The 14,508-nt window shown below is 40.2% G+C and overlaps 1 protein-coding gene across 4 annotated transcripts in view; it reads right to left on the bottom strand.

Annotated features, from left to right (window-relative positions):
• The window catches only part of LOC126323532 ((E3-independent) E2 ubiquitin-conjugating enzyme UBE2O), a 209,386-nt gene that overhangs the window by 43,547 nt on the left and 151,331 nt on the right, over positions 1-14,508 (bottom strand). For all 4 annotated transcript variants that reach the window (XM_049994692.1, XM_049994689.1, XM_049994693.1 and 1 more), the window contains one exon: positions 5,260-5,581. In XM_049994692.1, coding sequence (XP_049850649.1) covers positions 5,260-5,581 — 322 coding nt within the window. The remainder of the gene's footprint in view (positions 1-5,259; positions 5,582-14,508) is intronic.

Below are 14,508 nucleotides of genomic sequence, written 5' to 3'. Positions count from 1 at the left end.
ATAGGGGGGGAGTGATAGGGGGGGAGTGATAGGGGGGGAGTGATAGGGGGGGAGTGATAGGGGGGGAGTGATAGGGGGGGAGTGATAGGGGGGGAGTGATAGGGGGGGAGTGATAGGGGGGGAGTGATAGGGGGGGAGTGATAGGGGGGGAGTGATAGGGGGGGAGTGATAGGGGGGGAGTGATAGGGGGGGAGTGATAGGGGGGGAGTGATAGGGGGGGAGTGATAGGGGGGGAGTGATAGGGGGGGAGTGATAGGGGGGGAGTGATAGGGGGGGAGTGATAGGGGGGGAGTGATAGGGGGGGAGTGATAGGGGGGGAGTGATAGGGGGGGAGTGATAGGGGGGGAGTGATAGGGGGGGAGTGATAGGGGGGGAGTGATAGGGGGGGAGTGATAGGGGGGGAGTGATAGGGGGGGAGTGATAGGGGGGGAGTGATAGGGGGGAGTGATAGGGGGGAGTGATAGGGGGGAGTGATAGGGGGGAGTGATAGGGGGGAGTGATAGGGGGGAGTGATAGGGGGGAGTGATAGGGGGGAGTGATAGGGGGGAGTGATAGGGGGGAGTGATAGGGGGGAGTGATAGGGGGGAGTGATAGGGGGGAGTGATAGGGGGGGAGAGATAGGGGGTCATGGTTGGAAAATACTGACAGTTATTACAGACAAATGGAAAAGCAGGTAGATGCTGAACTCGGGGCAGATCAGTTTGGGTTCCACATGAATGTAGGTACACAAGAGGCAATACTGATCCTGCAACTTGCATGAAAATGCTATGAGACAAAGCTGTCATTTGAATTCACTTTAACAGCTTTCAGATGTCTTGATAACACTTTTTATTATTTCCAAAATCACCTTACACACCTTGACATTTTGTCATTTTCAAAAGCTACAAAATAAAACAGAAAACAGGTATCAAAAGATATGAAAATATGTTACATTTCTTCACTGATTAGATACATAGTATAATCCAGTGAGGAATTCAGACCCCCCCCCCCCCCCTCCCAGACATTGGAAATTCCATTATCACCTGGTCTGTTAACTTGTACCATTGTGACAAAATTTAAACTACGCCAGCTGCTGTTGCTAACGAAGTTTGGAGGCAACTAAGGAGAAGTCATGATGACATGCCGTTTTTACAAGTAAAATGAATGTTTACCACAATAGGTGGTGGCTGGATCCCTATAGTTTGGTTTCGTTACTTATTGGTTCGGTTTGGAACACTTAGTGTTTATTTGTTCTGTTTATTATTATTATTATTACTGCCAACACCAACAAATTAACAGGTGCTGTATAATAAGTGTGCGGTAAAGCTAAGCGTTGCAAGGTGTGTTGGCAACACCGATTGTGGAATAAGTCAGCCTTTCCTCTCTCATGTCTTCCCTCACTGCACCTCCAATCGGCCTAACGTGTAAGCTAATCCCTTTGCTACGCACCCCACCCTTGCTGCGAACTTTATTCTTATCTTCCACTTGTATCTATACTTTATTTGCCCTTAGAATAAACCAGATATCGCAAAACACGTCCCTGGGTATTGCTACGGAATTGGAAATAGCATCTGACATTACAGAAGATTGTTTTAATTTTTTTATTGCATTACTGGGAATATTTCCAAGATTTAATAACCATATAAATTTTTCCTAATCGATGAGTCCAAAGCTCAAACCAAATATTTGTGTACACTTGACAATGATTTTCACAGTGTCAATGGGGATACACAATTTTTGCCTAAACAAGCGGTACATTCCACCATGAGTGGGACGAAAATGGTTGGCTCTGAGCACTATGGGACTTAACATCTGAGGTCATCAGTTCCCTAGAACTTAGGACTACTTGAACCTAACTAACCTAAGGACTTCACACACATCCATGCCTGAGGCAGGATTCAAACCTGCGACCGTAGCGGTCGCGCGGTTCCAGACTGAAGTGCCTAGAACCGCTCGGCCACACTAGCCGGCTGAGTGGGACGTTTGGCATCACTGCTCTACAAGGATGATCTAAGTTTTCATTGTTGTATAAAAACTCAATGCATTGTTGAAACTGTTGTAAGGTTGTAACAGTCAGTCGACAGGTTACTATGTAAGTGTGATGTGATTATGTAGTCTACTATGTGCAATCTTCGTCAATTTATAACATAAAAAGAAGTGTTAGTGCCAAAATACAATGTCGAAACAACAAACTTTAATTTCTTTCTTTTCTAATATAAAAAGTGTATTGGGAAAGACAAAGACGAAGTGTGAGTCTACTGAAAGAAGTGCTAGTTATTGTGACGATGAATTGTGTAGGTCTCCCAATTCTTCAGTTTCCCTTCCACAGTTTTCAAACAATAAATGTGCTATTTCTGACCCATCCGTAAATTGCAATTCTAAACAAAGTATTGAATGCAAGATTAAGTATCACTAAAATTGGGAGTGTCAGTACAATTGGTTGTACTTTGATGACCAGCGGGGTAGGGCTTTCTGCAAATTGTGTGAAATGCATTTAAAAAACAATATTGAAACTCTACAGAAAACAGGAGGAGTGTTCATTTCTGTACCTTTCACTAAATTTAGAAAACCTACCGGGAGCATGGGAAAACTAGAAAAGCATGCCAGCTCAGAAAAACATGCAAGAGGCGCTGCACTTGAAAACTGTACATTACAGGGATTAAAGGCTCCAATTCATACACAGATATTTAAACAAAATGAAAAAGCTTTAAACCACAAAGCATTATCATTGTTAATTTGAAGTCTGCATTTCATTAGTAAGGAAGAAATACCCCACACAACAAAATATGAACCTCTAATTCATAAGGTAGTACTTAAAAGCGACATTAATCTTGAAAATTTGTTAAAATTTCAGAGCGAAGGTCCACATATCTTAGTAAGTGTACTGCGTCAGAATTGTTGACTTGTTTGGGAGAGTCTTTAGACTTTCATGATGAAACACTTCTCCATGACAAATATTTTTCAATAATGGCAGACGGATCTACAAATGTTAACCAAAGTGGATTGTCTTTAGTAGTTCGATATGTTGCTCCGTCTCCATCGTTTGAAGTGAAGGAAAGGTTTTTATGTCTCTGAGTTGAAAAGCACTTCAGCTGAATCCATATTTACAGCAACTGATACTGAACTAAAGAAAAGAAAACTTTCTTACAACAGATTATCATCTTGTTCTTTCTATGGTGCTCCTTATTTCAGTGGTTTTATCTCAGGAGTCCACATTTGGTTGTCAGAGAGGAAGGGCCATAAGCTGCCATACATTCACTGTAGACCACATGTTTTGTCAATTGCTGCCATCAACTCTAGGAATAAACACCCCATTATAAAATGCACATTACATGTTGTTAAAGACATTTATAAACTTTTTCATGGTTCTTCCAAATGAGAAAATGTTTTCCATGAAATTCAGTGTGCTTCAGAGCAACCTGTTTTAAAAATACCCGAAGCTGTTGACATCCAATGGTTAAGTAACTATCGCACAGTTCATGCTATTTTCCTAACCTACAAGTCCATTATAATGGCATGTGAATATATATACAAGGGCGGTATGGATTTAACAAGTTTGGCTGGAGAAATCTTGTTAGAAATGAAGAATTCCAATTTCATTGCAGGTTTAGTGATTTTGGATGATATGTTAAATGCAGTCTTAAACTTACGTAAAGTTTTGCAGAGACAATCACTTAAAATTTCGCAAATCTCTCTACTTGTTTCTGGAACATTTAAGACACATCGACTATATTTGCGACTACGATGGACATAGTGCAGAAAATGAAACTGTTAACAAAATTAAAAAACTGCAGGTTGACGCAACAGAAGTTAAGGGTGTGCTATTCACGAACAAAGAGGAGCAGATTCAAGCTATGAAAAGGAGATTTGTTGAAAGTATGATTGATGAAATTGAGCAACAGTTTGATGAGAAGACAATGAAAGTGATAGAACAAAGGGCATATTTTGAAAGTTTTAAAAAATTTCTAGAGTTTAGTGATAATGACTAAAGAACTGTGCTTGATTTTGGGACTTACAAACGTCGATGCTGTTATTGCAGACTAGCATTCTTTTAGGTATGTTGTTAGTAACAAATTAGACGATACGTCTTCTGATGTTGCTTCTTTCATTCTGAGAGCTGACATTGGCTACGAAGCACTATGGACACTCGCTGAATGTGTACTGTGCATTCCCGTTTTGACTTGCAGTGTGAAAAGGTCATTTAGTACAATGAACAGGGTGATGACAAAATTAAGGAATAGGATGGGTCAGGAAACGCTCCAAGCTTGTGTGAAGATTTCAACTGAAGGGGACGACAAGCCAACAGAAAGTTTTATTGATGACGTCATCAAGAGATATGCTGTAAAAAAGCGTCGACGTATTAGTTTGATGTAAATGTAAGTTTTTTTTGCATGGAATAAAATTATTTTATTATTTAATATAATTAACTTAGGCTTAGCCTAACAGCTTAGTACTTAACCTACAAATTATTTAATTATATATTAGCTATTCACGAAAAATTTTAAATATTAATAGCGCTGCTACGTGTTTAGAACACTATCATTTAAATTTTAAGCCTATAACTTCTGGAGAGTGGCCTTGTATGGAAATATCTGAGGGGAAAGGGTGGGATGGGTGGAATAAAAACAGCAAGATCAAGAGAGGAATACAATAAGATGGTTCCAATGGACATTGGTGCAGTTGTTACTAGGTGACAAAGAGACTAGCACTGGATAGACTAACAGGGAGAGCTGCATCAAACCAGTCTTCAGACTGAAGATAACCAAAGCAATGATGACAATCAACATTGTCACTATACAGACTTAACAGTTGCGTGGATGCCACAAAACACAGGAATTTGGACCAAAATTATTCATGCTACTTGAAACCAACATCATTGATGTGATCTGACCCCAACATATGCTAGTTAATTTAAAGGGAACTTAAAGTCTAGTTTTGCTGAGCATTTGTAATTTCGTCCTCTTTTGTGGCATCTTTACAACTGCTAAGATTTTTGGACAAAGACTATGTTAAAGGAGCATTAAAAGTAAAAACAGAAATCAATTGCAGTTATGGAAGATTTATTTCCTGAAACAGGTCATCCACAATCAAATATTACTGACTGTAGGCAATTTTTCACCTTTGAGCATAGCACATTCTACAAGCATTTGCAATGTCTCTTCACTCTTATGGCAATGATGTACACATAAAAAGTGAAACAGCCTTACCATCTTTGTTTTAGATGTACAATATTTATTGAATTAATGCTGTAAGTGTCTTAACAAATTGAGGTAGTCTTACTTGTAATTTCCGGCTTGGTGCAGTCTCTGAGTTTCGTGAATTGTTAGCAGCAGTCACAACACGCCTTTCAAGGCTTGCCAAGTTCTCACTCAAAAGGAACTCTCCAGATGCTAATGCAATATCACGTGATGGATCAATGTCCTGGTCGCCAGAGTCATCCTGGTCAATAGCAGGTACCTGTTGATTCCGATGAAACAATCTATTTACTTGATCGGCAACACGCTGAGCTACATTTGCACGACCACGTTCACGAACACGTTCCAATAATCCTTGGAAATGGCTTTCATGGAAGAAAGATGTACCCATCAGTTTATCCAGATACCTACAATCAATAAAGACAATAATTGCAATATATCTCAAGGTATTAAAAAAATCTGAATCAGAAATATTTGGAATATCTTGAAGATTTGTAAAATGAATACACTGTTACAATTCATTGTCAGAAGAGGAATGTTAGTGGAAGGAAATGCAGAGAGTGTAATTTTGATTTTATTTTTTTCCACATTATGAATACATTTAAAATAATTTATCATCAACCAGTCATACAATTGTTGCGCTTAACTTACTTAATAGAGAAAACTCTAATTTTATGGGAAAGACATGCTGGCAATTACTTACCCTCAATAGGCAAAATTTCAGTGCTGCTGACAGACATATTTAAAAGAATTTCTCTCTCTCTCTCTCTCTCTCTCTCTCTCTCTCTCTCTCTCTCTCTCTCTGTGTGTGTGTGTGTGTGTGTGTGTGTGTGTGTGTGTGTGTGTGTGTGTGTGTGTGTGTGCGTGTGCGTGTGCGTGTGCGTGTAATAGTGTTACATTTTTAACTCTGGGAGTTTACCTTCAAGGACTAAATACCAGTGAGCTTTCAACACTTTCTGCTGTAATGTTAGATCTCACATAACATAATTATTATTCGTTTCTGTTCCAACATGCTTCGTCACACTGTGCCAACTCTGGCAAACAAACAGTAGAAGTTACCCACTGTCTTTCATAGTGATCACGTGCTCCTAAATGCACCACAGACTGTATGTTTCCCGCATGATTTGTGCCTGTATGAAAATGACAGGCAGAAGATTTGTAAGTAACGATATCTTGAGGTGGCTTTTGGAAGATACTGAAGATGAAGCAGAGTTCACTGATGAGAAAATACACAAAGAATCTATTCCTGTGTGTGTGTGTCCATGCAAGTGAATCTGAAAGTAGCAATGAAGATGAAAGTGACAATGTGCAACCCCTCACATGTGACTGGCAGATGTTGTGGCGATATTATCAAATTTATATACTCTGTCAAACCACAGGGATTCACTATTTGTCGAAATGCTTGCCCAACATAAGGACTTCAATACTTTCAGCTATAAAATGTACTTTAATTTGTTGGTGAGCACAACAAACATGTATGCAAAGAGAAAGTACAGGAGCTGACTCTACTGACAAAATATTCAGTGCGGTGCTCATGGAAAGACGTTTCATCAAAAGAAATGAAGGCATTCCTTGGTTTTGAACTGGATGGCAGAATTAGGTGGATATTCTGCTAATGATTGACTAGACTGAACTGCTTTCTTCAAGAATTTTATCTCTCATCTCCAATTTTTTCAGATATTTTGGATGCTGGATGTAGTTTTCCTGCTGCAATTCAAGGCAGTAAGCATACTAGAAAGGACAAAGTGAAGTTTGTGAGCGAATATATTGCTAATAACTGTAAAGAACTTAATGTAAGGGAAGTTGTTACAGATGAGAGCACAGTTGGTTTCAAAGAAAACTTTCAGCTAAAAGTGTTGTAATCTAAAGAACCCTATACAGTGGGGCTTCTGCATTTTTTGTTTGTGTTATTCAGAAGACAGTTATGTTTTTTCTCACATTACATATTATGTCAAGACGACTGCTGCTCTTATTCATGCTGATATGCTGTTTACCTCTATGAATAGTGATTCATTTGGCACAAGATCGGAAAGCATGCACTGATGGCATCGGCTTTCTCATCTACGTGGCAGGTTCTACAAAATTGCTACAACTGCTTAGAAACTACATTAAATGAGAACGCATACAATGGGGCCAGTTATGCTAGAAATCTTTTCCATTTGATCTCAAAAAACAAGAAGTTTCAGCAATTTTATCTTTGTGCCTATCAGTGTATTACATAAATGATAGCCGGCCTGACTGGCCGAGCGGTTCTAGGCTCTACAGTCTGGAGCCGCGCGACCGCTACGGTCGCAGGTTCGAATCCTGCCTCGGGCATGGATGTGTGTGATGTCCTTAGGTTAGTTAGGTTTACAAAGTTCTAAGTTCTAGGGGACTGGTGACCACAGCAGTTAAGTCCCATAGTGCTCAGAGCCATTACGTAAATGATGTGTGTACCTTTCCACAACAAGAGATCAGTGAGCATGTTTAGTACATTCTTTAGTCACGAAATATAGCTGATCACTGGTTACAGACAGAAACAGCTACTTCAATTTGTTAAGTTGAGGGGAGTGGACAGAGCTGATCAGTACTGTGTGCATTACAGGGGGGTGGACAAAAATATGGAAACAACACAAAAACAACACATTACTAAGCCTAATATGGTGTAGGAATTGCACTGGGATTCTAAACAGCTTCCAATCATCTTGTAACAGATAAATACAGGCATTACATGGTTTTCATGAGACTCTTATACCACTCTTCCTGCAAAAAGAGTTTGCGAGTTCAGGTAATGATGATGGATGCGGATTGCGATCCCACACCCTTCTCTCCAAAGCAGACCACAAAGGCTGAATAATATTGAGGTGCGGTGACTTGTAGACAGAACAATTCATACTTGTACTCACAAAACCTGTTCTGGATAATTTGACCTGTGTGTGAACAGGGGACTGTTATTTTTGGAACACACAACCGTCACTGGAGAATAAACACTGTATTTGGGGATCAACCTGACCAGCCGAAAGTCGCACAATCCTTGGTAGTAATAAGACCTTGCGGAGTAACTGTGGGACACATGTAATATAATGATACGGCTGCCCAAATCATCGCCGAACCCCAACGATGAATCACTGTTGAGATGTAAACTTGGGCAGAAGTTGGAACAGTGTGAAACAAGATTCATCTGACCAAATGACTTTCTTCCATTGCTCCATAATCTAGGTTTTACGGCAACCATATCAAGTTTTCCTGTTCTGAGCATTTGCATCATTAATGAGTGGTTTTGGAATTCCAGCTCACCTTAGAGTTCCCTGCTTATGGATCCCTTTTGTGTTGTTTTGGTGCAGACAGGATTCACAAGTGCAACATTCACTTCTGCAGTGACTTCAGCAGCTGTCATGCACTTACTTTTTGTTACAGCCTCTGCAATGACTGTGAAGATCACTCAATGCACACTTTTGTCCATGTTGCAACATGGTGGATGATGCTTTTCCACTTTCCCTGCATGTGGTACAAATCTTTGATACAATGTAGTACAACATCGTAAATTCATAATTGTTAATGGTTAGAAATGTAATTCAGTGTTATCATTGCTTATAAGATTGTGTAATTTTTACTAGCGAATTGTTAACACAGTTTACTGTAGTGGTCGAAGATGCTTTTCAACATCTAAAATACATTGCTATAAAATAAGTTGAAAAATGTGAGTTGCGAAATTAGGCAATGTAAATTGATTTAGAAACACAGTCATAGTAAACTGCAAAAAGCAGTATGGGATTTATTAATTTGTCTCATTTATTTTGTTTGTACAATTTTAATTTTGACAGAGCTACTTTGTATGTGCCAATGAATCCATTCATACTAATATGTCTGGCCTGCAGTGAGGCTGATACCCCATCACCACATTAAAACTCAATGGAACAGTTATTACAACACTAAGAGAATCCATCTTCTCACTTTTCCTCTTATCTATTGTGCATAACTCGTTGTGCTTACCATAAGAAATAACTGTTTGGGAGTGATAAGGTCAGGGTGTGGGGCGAAGAAGTGATATCTCATAACCAAAAGTAAAATAAAATGGAAAAAAGGGATCAAGATTATACTGTAGTAGTAACGTCTGCAACATTTATATCAGTTATTGTGTGTCCTAATACTGAATGAAATACAGTTGATTTTATTTCCTGGATAGCTCAGTGGTTCCTCAAACAAACCTTAATGTACTATTTACATTTCTTGAAACTTTCTTCCAAAGGGAACTGAAGGGTGTCAAGTTGTAGCACTCATTACACGAGGTAAATAAACAAAGAAAACTAGTTTTAAAGATATGAAAAAACTCTGCCCTAGCATTCATCTGTAATGACTTAATGAAATCACAGAATGACTGTGTGAGTGCTTTATCCCCATTCCACAAAATGTGTGTAGATTATTTGCTACGTCACTTCACTCTGTTCTGTCCAAAATGGAAATAAAGTCAAGCTACTCAATCTTTAGTTATAACTTAGTTACCAGAATACAAGTGATCATAAACTGCTACTTAAACAAAGATCAGTGACATTCTAGTGAAACTCAGAATCCAGAGAACCGGTATTTGAGCAAGACTGTGCAACAATTTTGGTGCTACTATCTTTTATTTTGTGCAGTGGTCATGAGAGCAAGGCATTTACAGAGACACTGAGACGATTGTTTTTCCTTCACTCAGTACACAAATGGTATAGGATAGAGACTGCTAATACTGGTGGGAATTATTCTCCACCATGTACTGCACAGTTGCTTGTGTAGTATACATGTAGATAATGTAGCTGTCAAGTAATGGTTTGTGTGACTAAAAAGGTCATCACCACACTGATCTCTGGCACTGAAGAGACATGAAACAAAGTCGAGACATGAAACAAAGTCAAAACAAGAAAGCAGTACACCTTATTAATATCAAAGAGCACAATTTCACTTAGTAAGGTCAAATGGGACAAAATAATTTGTCTTTTGTAAATGGCGGTCATATCATTTTTTTAACTTGTACAGGGTATGGCACAACACCACTACTAAGGCTGCAATTAGAAGTTGTGCAAAGTAACAAAGAGTACACTGGGCCGTTCAATGTGATTACTGCATTGTCTTGTCTGCATGATCATTGAGAGTGTATTTAATATGCTGCATATGTCTGATGTTGTTGCACAAAAACACATTTAAAACTGCCTGGTCAATGGTTCACTGCTGTTTGCTAGGGTCTGGACTGGTGGGGTGGAAAAAGCAGAAATGCCCCAGACTGCACTGCATATGTGGAGACAGAAATTGGCACACACAGGGTAGCAACATGTGGTCTTTTTTAAGTAAGTTCCCCTCCAGGCTTTCAATGGTTATGTCCACACACCAGTTAGGTACTACCATAGTGATCACAACCTGGCAGACTGCCAGCCTAGAGGCATAGCAGACAAATATCAAGTGTCTCCCCACAGGAGAAAACCACGTATTGAAGATGGTGTATCATGGGGCTTTTGCCCTTTCCGCAGTACAGCCCGATCTTCCAGACTGCCCACCCGGCAGACAATAGCAGCCTAAGAACAGCATCTTCGAAGTCCAGATTGTGTAAGGAGGCACTCGGACAGGTGGTGCGACATGCATCACAGGTGGAGCCAAAGTCAGCGCACAACTTCCTTATGCTGGTCACTTGTGCAGAAAAACAGCAGGATAGATGACCTTCAACTCAACCATTATTTGGGAGGTCTCACAGCTCCAAGTCAGCCAGTTCTTGTTGTGGTATGAGCTGTACTATGGCTCCAGTGAAGTAAAGTAGCTACCACAAAGTTAGGCAAGTTGACTAGCAATGGTCATCAAGCAGCCTTTGGGTGACCTTCCAGATTTCAACTCTGGTTGATGAATATTTACAGACTGGACTATGGCCAGCAAGTTTGCTAGCCTGCATTGGAATCAATCACAAACACGTAATTTATCCAGTTTGTACTTTGCTTTCAAGCGATCTTTAGTGAACTTGTGCATTTCATCCAAACACTCCAACTATATATATTGTGCCTTGAATAAATGTGATGACATTTATTAAGCCTTAGAGGGAGTGCCTGCAGCAGTTAGCGGCAAGATTTAGTTTTCTGTTAATATCACAGATAGGGTTACAGTTGTGTCCACGTCCAAATACGTATTTGTTATTCTCAACAGATGTCACCACTTACTACATTTGCGCGATTCATGCTTTCAGCAGTTTCGTCACTGTTGTTGTTTGAGATGTGAGTGTGGCATTTGCGGTGTGTTTGCCGCTACGCGCCTTGTGATGTAAGTAGCTTCTATACTTGTGTTTCTCTTTCGCCTCCAAGCAGTCTTTCTTTTATATTAGTATATAATGAATATTCGAATCAAATCAAAGCTCCCATACGCAATTTTTACTACTTTTTACAATCTTGGGTACTGATTTGCTAAAATATATTACTTTTATAACAACATGTGTGTCATTAGGTCTCATAAAAGCATGGCAATGGAGAAAAAGACGGCATTTGACAGGCACCTTCTAATTGTATGTCCTGAAGACTATGAGAAAGTATTGTGAGAAGTGTCAGAAGAAGAATTACAAGAAGTCAGATTCATGTGAATCAGAGTCAGAAGAGGAAGTTATTGAAGAAGAAAACCACAGTAGTGACTCCAAACAATCAACAGAGGAAACAGATGACCACCTGGTTGAAGAGAGGAGATAACAAACACATGATTACTGATTTTACATAGGAAAAGTTAAAGAAACTATTTGGATATGTGAGCCACTTCCTTCTTTTTCTAAAACCAAGGCCAAGAACATCCTAAAAGTTTTGCCAGGTCCAAAAGCAAGTGCTGAAATTACAGAAAAAGAAATTTATGCATTTTACCTATTTTTTACTGATGGGATGATTGACAACATTGTGGGAAATACAAACCGATAAATCCATAACAACAAAAGAGCTGAAATTCATTATATCTAATAGGTAAAAGAAACTGTTGTGAACTGTGGGATGCAGGTGGTACAGGAATGATTATTTTATGAGCTCTCTTCAGCTATAAGCACTTTTGCTTTCTGATTCAAACTCCCAGGTTCGACAACCTAGGTACCCAGAATGAAAGAAAAGAAAGTGACAAACTAGTACCTATTTGGGACTCCATCAGGAGTTCGTCAACAATTGCCTTGCTCTCTACAACGTCAGTGACTTTGTCACTATTGACGAGATGTTGCATCCTTTCAGAGAACACTGCAGATTTGTACAGTATATCTGTAATAAGCCTCCAAAACATGGGATCAAAATTTATGCTTTGTGTGATGCCAAAACATTTTACGTCCTGAACTCTGAAATTCACTTTGGCAAGCAGATGCCGGGACCCTACCCGAAGTCTAACTAGCCTGATGACATTGCGCAAAGATCAGTGGCACCAACTGAGAAAACAAACAGAAATCATAAAGACTGAATATTACTACAGTAGCTACCCTCTGGCTGAAATCTCCTCAGCAAAAGTTTGAATTTCAAGCAAATAAAACCCAAGGAGTCCAGTCATGTCTATTCGGTTTTCAAGACAATTTTTGTATGGCCTCAACTGTTCCAAAAAAGAACAAAGCTGTGATTTTTTTTATCGACAATGCACAGCACAAATGAAATAGATCAAGAGACTAAGAAATCGAAAATGAATTTGGACTACAATGCTACCAAAAGAGGAGTAGACACTGTAGATCAGATGTGCTCATCCTACAGTATTTCCAGAATAACGCGACGAAGGGCACTTGCACTTTTCTACAGACATCTAGATATTGCTGCGATAAATGCAAACATTATTTTCAAATTCAACAACCCTGATAATAAAGAATGAAGACGAATTTTTTGAAACATCTTGCTCTGGACCTAATAGAAGAACATCTGAATCAACGAGCATTACTTGAGACACTTCCCAAGGATATTCACGCCTTCGTGACCAAGTATAGGTATGAAGAAGAAAAAACCAAGGAACCAACAAAATCTGGAATTTGTTACATATGTGACAGGCATAAAAACAACAGAACCAAACCAGTATGTATGAAATGCAAGAAAAATGTATGCAAGAAACATAGTGTCATAGATACAACATGTGTGCAATGTGAAAGAGAGCTGCTGATGGAAATTGACTAATTTAATCACAATCATATACAGGAGTGGGAGTTTATGAATGCTCCATTTCATAATGTGTTCCCTTGTAATTTTCTTTTCATGTGAACCAGTGCTCCCTACCGCCGTTGGATAAGCAGCTCCCAGCAGCAAGTCGTATACCCCTAGCTTACTTAATTGTTACATAGTTTAATTCTTAATTTCTTCGTGTGTTTTTGGTACTTGCATTGTTTAATTCATAAATTTCGAGGGTATTTTGGTATTTGAGAGTTGTAGCATCGCGCCTTAGTGTTTACTTCGTAGATTCTTACTTAAATTGCGTGCGAGTTTCGTGTAGGAGGTGTAATTTCGAGTTTTAGTTACTGTAATCGTAAATTCAGGCAGATTGTAGCGCAGTCATTAGGCATTTGTACAGGTTAATTAATACATTCTTTGCGTGTTTTGCTTGTGGTATCTAGCCACAGACTCTTGTTTCAGTAACTGTTGTTCAACATCGATTAGAATGGACAGGGACTGCGATTGCTGTGTTCAGATGAGGGCTGAGTTGGCATCCCTTCGCTCACAGCTGCAAGCGGCGCTGACTTCGGTGGCGCAGCTGGAGGCTGTTGCCAATGGGCACCACTGTGAGGAGCCGGACTTGGGTATCACGGGGATGTCAACCTCGTCCCGTCTGTCCCCAGACCGGTCTGCCACTGTGGTTGCTGCTCGCAGTGGGGCTGAGCCCTCGCCTGTGGTTGATTGGGAGGTCGTTCCAAGGCGTGGCAGGCAGCGAAAGACATCCCCGGAGGCTGATCAGAAAGCCTCCCTGGTGCGTCTGTCAAACAGGTTTCAGGCACTGTCTCTGGCTGAGCCAGATGCAGCTGCCTGCCCTGTTTCAGAGGATGATTCTCAGCCTTCAAGGTCCGGGCAATCGCAGAGGGCGGGCTTATTGGTAGTTGGGAGCTCCAATGTTAGGTGCGTAATGGGGCCCCTTAGGGATATGGCGGCTAAGGAGGGGAAGAAATCCAGCGTGCACTCTGTGTGCATTCTGGGAGGAGTCATTCCTGATGTGGAAAGGGTCCTTCAGGATGCCATGAAGAGCACAGGGTGCAGCCAGCTGCAGGTGGTGGCAATGTAGGCACTAATGACATGTGTCGCTTTGGATCTGAGGAAATTATCTCTCGATTCCAGCGGCTATCTGATTTGGTAAAGGCTGCCGGTTTTGCTTACGAGATGAAGGCAGAGCTCACCATCTGCAGCATCGTCGACAGAACCGA

Source organism: Schistocerca gregaria, chromosome 2 (genome assembly GCF_023897955.1).
Source record: "Schistocerca gregaria isolate iqSchGreg1 chromosome 2, iqSchGreg1.2, whole genome shotgun sequence".
Taxonomy (NCBI): domain Eukaryota; kingdom Metazoa; phylum Arthropoda; class Insecta; order Orthoptera; family Acrididae; genus Schistocerca; species Schistocerca gregaria.
Note: the sequence above shows the minus strand (reverse complement) of the source record. Positions and strands in the feature narration are given on the sequence as shown.